Genomic DNA, 8,723 nt, shown 5'->3' with positions numbered 1-8,723 from the left:
TCAGTGTGAGCCTGCTCTCATCTGTGAAGAGAACGGGGAGCCAGTGGCGGAACTGCCAATTGTGGTGTTCTCCGGTTAATGCCAGTCAAGCTGTACAGTGCTGGGCTGTGAGCACAGGTTGTACTAGAGGATGTTGGTACCTCATGCCACCATTGTGGAGACTGGTTCTGACAGTTTGGTCAGAAACATGCACACCAGTAGCTGCTGGAGGGTATTTTGTAGGGCTCTCACAGTGCTCCTCCTGCTCTTCTTTGCACAAGGAGCAGATACCGGTGCTGACTTGGTGTTATACTGTGAGGATCAAGTTTTCCCTTAATTTTTTTGAGCATTTTAGCTTTCAACATGAATTCCTAAAACTCAGAGATATGGTGTTTTACCATTGTGTATATATCTCTTAATAACTGTGAGAATACTAACTGAAACATGAAAAGAAAAAACCAGGGTACTCCAAATTTGTTGTTCACATAAGTTGCACCACTGAATTGTGGTGTTCAATTATTTTCTCCAGCAACGACCCAGTTTACCTACAGTACTGTATTTCAGTCACCTCAATTCATAACCAAACAGAACTGGATTAAAATAGATTGCAACCTGTCCTTGTTTAGAAGAGAGAGAGTTGGCTCTGCATTATATACTGTACTTATGGTAAGCTTTAGGATTTAGTGTTACATTTTGTTTATCATTATTCACTCTGTCCTTTTGCTATTTCAAAACTCCAAAATACAATGGCATCATCAGTGTGATGCCACCCTATAGCCCTGTCCCACAGCTGGTCAAAGAATTGTGATTCATGAGTATTTCAAGATTGATTAGCTTTCTCTTTGAGCTCAGTGAAGCTGAATTTTGATTTTGTGTATCCATGTACTTATGTTTGTGTGTGACAGGCTATTGTGCTGAACATGAAGACAAAACATTACAGTTTCCTTGACCAAAGAAGAGCTGACTTTGATGTCGACTATGAGGAATTCTGGAAAAGCACCTCTGAGCTTCATGTAAGTTAAATAGCCTAGTATATTGTACAGCTGATGGGCCTGCATGCACTTATGTGTTTTCAGTATAAATGGTCTATAACATCGGGCCACCAAAGTCTGTATGTCAGTGGTCAGTGAGAAGGATAAAGGTGTAGGCTGTCCTGCTCTAACTAGTACTGAGTATGTGGAGAAAATGTCTAATCAGCTATGTGAAAGCACCTGCAGCTTGTCTGGTTACTATGTTTTGTTTTTTTTAATCAATGTTTATATTGGTGGTTGTTGATGTTTTCAGAATCAGCTGAAGAGTTTTATGGATAGCACTTTTGAAAAAATTCAAAACACGGAGAGAGCTCTAAATGTGCTGAAGAAATTTGAAAGGTAACTTGTTCTTTAGCTCTTCGTATCATCCCATGCATATTTATACAAACATGTATTTTCAAATCAAATGGCTGGAAAAAAAATCTGCAACACTTTGAGCAGACCCTATGACTTAAGCACAGGTGTAACTGAAAACATAATTACTGTTTTCTAATAAGTTTTCCAGTTCCATGGTCCTCTGTTGTTTACCCTGGCTTACTGACTTGATTTCCTGGCACATCTAAATGGTTTCATTGTCTGTGTTATATGTAATGCTTGTGTGTTTTCTGCTATGACAAGTCTAAATGTCAGACTATGAGAAAGGTTTTTGTAGCATCTGATTGTAATAGACTTTGACCTCAAACAATGTGATTGCTGGAATACCCTATTTCAGTTCCCATCTCATTCATTTCATGCTTGTAATATTGGTTGTGTATTTTTGAATTCAAATTAAATACAACTACTTGTTTTTTGGGCTCAATAAAAACAGACTTGGCATTCCAGACCTTGGCATTGATGAGAAGTATCAACGTATTCTGCAGAACTATGGTTGGGATATTGAAATGGTCTCCCGTTTGTACATGAAACAAAAACTGGAGCCCCCCATTGGCAGGGACTTGCCCCCAGTAGCGGGCCGGATAATGTGGTCTCGACAGCTATACAGCAGGATCCAGGGTCCCATGGATCTGTTTCAGCAGGTAGTGTTGAGTACCTGCCTGTGAAACTTAGCTGGACCTACAGTGCCTTGCGAAAGTATTCGGCCCCCTTGAACTTTGCAACCTTTTGCCACATTTCAGGCTTCAAACATAAAGATATAAAACTGTAATTTTTTGTGAAGAATCAACAACAAGTGGGACACAATCATGAAGTGGAACGAAATTTATTGGATATTTCAAACTTTTCTAACAAATAAAAAACTGAAAAATTGGGCATGCAAAATTATTCAGCCCCCTTAAGTTAATACTTTGTAGCGCCACCTTTTGCTGCGATTACAGCTGTAAGTCACTTGGGGTATGTCTCTATCAGTTTTGCACATCGAGAGACTGAAATTTTTGCCCATGCCTCCTTGCAAAACAGCTCGAGCTCAGTGAGGTTGGATGGAGAGCGTTTGTGAACAGCAGTTTTCAGTTCTTTCCACAGATTCACGATTGGATTCAGGTCTGGACTTTGACTTGGCCATTCTAACACCTGGATATGTTTATTTGTGAACCATTCCATTGTAGAATTTGCTTTATGTTTTGGATCATTGTCTTGTGGGAAGACAAATCTCCGTCCCAGTCTCAGGTCTTTTGCAGACTCCATCAGGTTTCCTTCCAGAATGGTCCTGTATTTGGCTCCATCCATCTTCCCATCAATTTTAACCATCTTCCCTGTCCCTGCTGAAGAAAAGCAGGCCCAAACCACGATGCTGCCACCACCATGTTTGACAGTGGGGATGGTGTGTTCAGGGTGATGAGCTGTGTTGCTTTTACGCCAAACATAACGTTTTGCATTGTTGCCAAAAAGTTCGATTTTGGTTTCATCTGACCAGAGCACCTTCTTCCACATGTTTGGTGTGTCTCCCAGGTGGCTTGTGGCAAACTTTAAACGACACTTTTTATGGATATCTTTAAGAAATGGCTTTCTTCTTGCCACTCTTCCATAAAGGCCAGATTTGTGCAGTATACGACTGATTGTTGTCCTATGGACAGAGTCTCCCACCTCAGCTGTAGATCTCTGCAGTTCATCCAGAGTGATCATGGGCCTCTTGGCTGCATCTCTGATCAGTCTTCTCCTTGTATGAGCTGAAAGTTTAGAGGGACGGCCAGGTCTTGGTAGATTTGCAGTGGTCTGATACTCCTTCCATTTCAATATTATCACTTGCACAGTGCTCCTTGGGATGTTTAAAGCTTGGGAAATCTTTTTGTATCCAAATCCGGCTTTAAACTTCTCCACAACAGTATCTCGGACCTGCCTGGTGTGTTCCTTGTTCTTCATGATGCTCTCTGCGCTTTAAACGGACCTCTGAGACTATCACAGTGCAGGTGCATTTATACGGAGACTTGATTACACACAGGTGGATTCTATTTATCATCATTAGTCATTTAGGTCAACATTGGATCATTCAGAGATCCTCACTGAACTTCTGGAGAGAGTTTGCTGCACTGAAAGTAAAGGGGCTGAATAATTTTGCACGCCCAATTATTCAGTTTTTTATTTGTTAAAAAAGTTTGAAATATCCAATAAATTTCGTTCCACTTCATGATTGTGTCCCACTTGTTGTTGATTCTTCACAACAAATTACAGTTTTATATCTTTATGTTTGAAGCCTGAAATGTGGCAAAAGGTCGCAAAGTTCAAGGGGGCCGAATACTTTCGCAAGGCACTGTATATGTTCATGTTTATTTACATTATTGTTGTGTGTGAAGTATTCATTTTAAGTTTTCCAGTACCATTTTATTCCTCGTGTAGCATCCTGGGGTTCTTTCCACACCAGAGGCCAAGAAGATCATCAGGAACTTCAACATAGTAGCAAGAGTCCTTTTGGAGTTTGAGATTCTCTACCATCAGAGCTGGATGGAGAAGGTAAAGGGAGATAAATAATGAAAGCTGAGATATGGACAGTGGAGTAAAAATTAGCTGAGATATTTTTATCACAGGAAACAGTGAAAGTTTTTTTTGTTTGTTTTTTTTAAATCATACCTCTGCTTTATTTTCGCTCTTTGTACCTATCTTTTCTCATCTTTCTCACAACCTTCTCTAAACTAACCAAACCATTCTTGCTACCTTCTACCCAGATGGAGGATGCCAGGGTGTGCCTGCAGGCCTCTCTGTTGGTCAGGTCTCCAGAAACGGGAGAGCTGTTTGTTAATTTAGACCCAGAGATTCTGATGCAGATCAGAGAGGTGAACTGTATGACGAGGATGAATTTGGAGATCCCACCCTTTGCTGTTCAGCTGCAGCAGAAACAGGACACCCTGAAAAGGCACTACAATAGAATACAGGTGGATATTACACACAGTTGTTCACATCTGCAAATGCATTCAGCTTTAATATGCAATATGAAGAGCCAGAGCTGATTGTACATGTTGAAATATAAAAGTCTTATGACCTTTTATAATATTTGTGTGAGAAAGCGCCTCACAAATATGAAGCATCTGGTTGAAATTGAGAAACAGAACAGGGAGCAGTACGAAAGGACAACTGAAGCTGTTATAATGTTTTGTTATGCTAAGGAGGTAATTGCACTTGCACTTATTGTATTCTCCACTAAACAAATCAGTTCAACACTGTGTGAGTGCATAAACTGTTACTATCTTGGCACCTTCCAGTTAATGCTGAGTGAGAACACCAGAGTGCGGGCTAAGATTCAGAGCGTTTTTGAACAGCTGGCCATGCCGCATGTAGCCAAGGTAAGGTGTCATTATGGTATAATTCAAGTTGGTTAGTGTTATTAAGACATTTATGATTAATATAATGCTAACTAAATGAAAAGTAACTATTCAAAATCTACTTTCTAATTAATGATAAGCTATTTCACAGTTTATTGGTTCATTTATATTTATTAATTTGTGATTGTGTAATATATATGATGCTTCCAAGAATTGATTTGATATATACTCTATACTCTTTTTAGGGCTCAGTATATTGTATTATAGTGAGTACATGTATATATTTTCAGAAAAACTATGATTTCATGATATAGAGATGTACTGTCATCTTCTACTTGGTTAATAAATTGATTTAATATTTCATGAGTGCAGATTTATATTTTGATTCAGTGATGCCACTGTAAAACTATCAATCTGTTTTTACATGAATTTGTGTGGGATTTTAAGAAATCACAAGTCATAATATTTGAAACCACTGAGCTAGGAAAAGACTGGTATTTGTGTATTGGGTCATACCTTTTAAGAAATAGTGAGACAAATCTTAATATTTTGCTAATTTTATTTTTGTTATTTATAGCTAATTAGAGTTGAAGATAGAGTTAGGTGGAAACTGTGTCGCTGTGGTGACCCCTAACGGGAACAGCCGAAAGAAGAAAGCTAATTAATATGACCTGTAAGAAAAAGGACTTTTCTCCTTTTTTTTTTCTTCTTGGGTCAAATATTCAACCTTACAGTATTTTCAACATTCCTGTGTGACATGCAAATCCATGACAAAAAGAGCACAGCAGCTACTGTACAAAGCACATCATCATACATACATCACTAACTTGGCAGGTTGATGAGGCTATACAACCAGGTTTGACCTCTCTCAACTGGACATCTCTGAACATAGACAAGTACCTCAGCCGCATCGACAAGGCTTTGGGTAAGCAAAAAACCTAGCAAGATTTACATTCCACATGCAACATCATGCACCTCAGCGTTGGCAGTAGGCCCTAACCCTGTCCTGTTTTGGAATGACCTTTCTTCATTGCTCTTGCTCCCCTTTCCTTCCTCCAATACCTCTGCTGGTCTGTGTCCTTCTTTTTCTCTTCTTCTCCAGTTAACCTGGAGCTGTTGATGGACAGGGTGAATGACTTGGTGGAGTTTAGGATAGATGCGGTACTGCAGGAGATGAGTGCATCCACACTGTGTGTTTTGCCAGAGGATGAGCCGATCACCTGTGAGGAGTTTGTTCAGACCACCAGGGTAAGTAAATGCTCTACATACATAGGAAATCTACAGTTAATAATAAATTAATAAATACATGGGTGTGAAAAAAATAGTATGAGTGTATGTTTGTGTTTTTTTTGGGCCCCCCCCCCCCAAGTTTTACAATACATCCCCCACACCCTTGCTTTAATTTCAAAGATGCTATAATTACTACATTTACAACAGTTTTTATTTACAAAGGGTATGAATTTTATTTCTTCACATTTATGGTGAATCATGAACAATATGTACAGAATGGATTAATATGCTCACGTTAAGATTACTGTTTATGTACAGCATGTCTTGTGACACTGCTTGAGGATGAGCACGAACTCAGTAGCAGTCAAGTCTACAGGTGGTCAGTTGTGATTTATTAAGGTTGCTGAGTAGCTGCTAAGTTATCACAGCGAAGTTGTTTTGAAAATGATGCTCTTGCTGCAGACAAAGCAATATACTGTAAATTGATGTGAGTTAGTCAAAGAGTCATGAATCCTCACCTACATGATGGGATGCCCAGTGCAGTGTAGAAATTACTGACACTGATCAAAGCTGACAGTTTGATTTTTGTGTCCAGGAATAAATAAAGGGATACATAAAATAAGAAAAAAGTTAATTGTTAATTTAATTTTAATGTTTTTATGCTATGAATCTTACGACCTTTGAAGAATATACAATCTATATAAAGAGTCTTTATGGTTGAGGAGTCAGCGGTGAAACTCATGCTAATTACTATACAAGAGTGTGTGACCTGTATAGGTCGTGTTTAATTTACATACATCTACGTATGTGTATAGGACCTATGTGTGAGACAAGCTCAGAATCTCCACACAAAGAGCTCACTAGTGGAAGAGGCTGCTAATGAATTGATCAACATGCTGCTGGAGTTTGACCACAGTCAGAAAGAGGAGGCAGAGAAGGTTGAGGAAGAAATCAGCAATGAGAGCAAAACCACAGCCCACATTGACAGTGAAGGTATGTGAAAATTTTCCTCTTAAGATCAAATAGAATATATGTTGAGATGCAATAGAATGTAATAGAGGAGAGACAGTTCATGTGAAATAGTACATCAGGACAGATGCACCTACAATGAATAGAAAGGGCATAATAGGCTCACAGTTTGTACAGTCAGTACAGAAAGTATTCAGGCCCTTTCTAGTATTCCACATTTTGTTGTTTTGGACCTCTTAAGATGGATTTGGTTTATTTTTTCCCTCATCAATCTACAGACAATACTTCATAATAATACAGTAAAAACAGCTTTTTGGAGTGTTGTAAATGTACCAAAAATAAAAGACAAATATCCCTTTTACATAAGTATTCAGACCCTTTGTTATGACACTCGCAGTTGAGCTCTGGTGCATCCTGCTCCTGCCAATAGTCACTAAAATGCTTCTACAGCTTGATTAGAGTCTACCTGTGCCTAATTTAATGCACTGAATATGATTAGGAAAGACACACACCTGACTATATGAGATCTCACAGTCGGCTCAGGCTGGGATGAAGGTTCACATTTCAACAATACAACCCAAATCATACGGCCAAGAAAACACAGGAGTGGCTTGAAGTCAAAAAGTCTGAAAGTCCTGGAGCGGCCCAGCCAGAATCTGAAAATGACCGTGCACCAACGCTCCCCATCCAACCTAGTTGTCTGTGAAAAATTCTGCCAAGAAGGATGGAAGAAAATTCCAAAAGAAAGGAGCCAAGTAGCTTTATTCTCAAGAAGACTTGAGGCTGTCAATTCTGCCAAAGGTGCTTTAACCAAGTGAAGGGTCTGAATACTTATGTAAATGGAATATTTCATTCTTTTATTTTTAATTAATTTTCAAAACACTTGAAAAACCTGTTTTTTCTTTATTACTATGGAGTATTGTGTGTGGATTGATGTGGGGAAAAAAAGATCTGACATTTTAAGATGAGTCTGAAACATAACAATGAGGAATACTTGAAAGGGTCTGAAAACTTTCCATACTGAGTGTAACTAACCTTATTTAACTTTGATTATGAGACTGTCTTAATTCTTTAAAGTTTGTGCTTAATAATCTGCAATGAAAATACTGATAGAACTGAGAAATTATTCAGACCACTTTATGTTTTGTACACTTTATTTATTCAATTTTAAATATGTCAACTCTTTCATCGCTGGTGAAGAAGAGGGCCGATCAGAGGGCCATCTGTTCTCTAGAAACAATTTGCTCCTCTCTGCCAGCGCTGCTCCTTCCTCTCCCATGGTGAGGAGGAAGAAAAAGAGAGATCTGCTGGAAACGATGGAGCGGGAAGCCCAGGAACTGCTGTCGTATTTCAACCACCGCAACCTGGATGCCTTGCTCAGATTGACACGCAACACCCTGGAGATGCTACGCAAGCGCATCCACACCTCTTCACTCATTAATTTCTTAGGTCAGTCTTGTGTAAGCATTTTGATACTCTTAGCACTTTGGCTTATCTTAATATAAAGATTTTGAAAAAGCAAACAAAATGTTTACTTTTTCTTAATTCAGTCATAAACCTAGACTTTTCAAGTGATGTAAAAACTTATTGAGATGGAGCAAAAGTCACAAATAATGAAATGATAGTATTTTTATTTTATTTAGATTTTTCTCTTTTCTGTCTACTGAGCTCATGGCTATCTTTGAATCACACCAAATTGTAACAGCACTACTCTGCTCTTCCCCTGTAGCTGAGAGTGAATCACCCACTTATGGCAAAAACAGCAGTCAGCAGGCAATCTTCAGAGTCAGTATGACCCTCTCCATCCCTAACATTGTCGTGGTTC

The 8,723-nt window shown here is 38.9% G+C and overlaps 1 protein-coding gene across 1 annotated transcript in view; it reads left to right on the top strand.

The window, feature by feature from the left end:
- Positions 1-8,723, top strand: part of dnah5 (dynein, axonemal, heavy chain 5) — a 96,386-nt gene that overhangs the window by 19,421 nt on the left and 68,242 nt on the right. Inside the window, 12 exon segments of the mRNA XM_020596903.1 lie at positions 885-992; positions 1,264-1,349; positions 1,819-2,026; positions 3,780-3,893; positions 4,106-4,312; positions 4,640-4,720; positions 5,534-5,624; positions 5,802-5,947; positions 6,745-6,922; positions 8,099-8,347; positions 8,628-8,721; position 8,723. The exon segment at position 8,723 is cut by the window's right edge and continues 99 nt beyond it. Coding sequence (XP_020452559.1) covers positions 885-992; positions 1,264-1,349; positions 1,819-2,026; positions 3,780-3,893; positions 4,106-4,312; positions 4,640-4,720; positions 5,534-5,624; positions 5,802-5,947; positions 6,745-6,922; positions 8,099-8,347; positions 8,628-8,721; position 8,723 — 1,563 coding nt within the window.

Source organism: Monopterus albus, unplaced genomic scaffold (genome assembly GCF_001952655.1).
Source record: "Monopterus albus unplaced genomic scaffold, M_albus_1.0 scaffold31.1, whole genome shotgun sequence".
In the NCBI taxonomy this organism is placed as follows: domain Eukaryota; kingdom Metazoa; phylum Chordata; class Actinopteri; order Synbranchiformes; family Synbranchidae; genus Monopterus; species Monopterus albus.
This window is presented reverse-complemented; position numbering and strand designations above follow the sequence as displayed.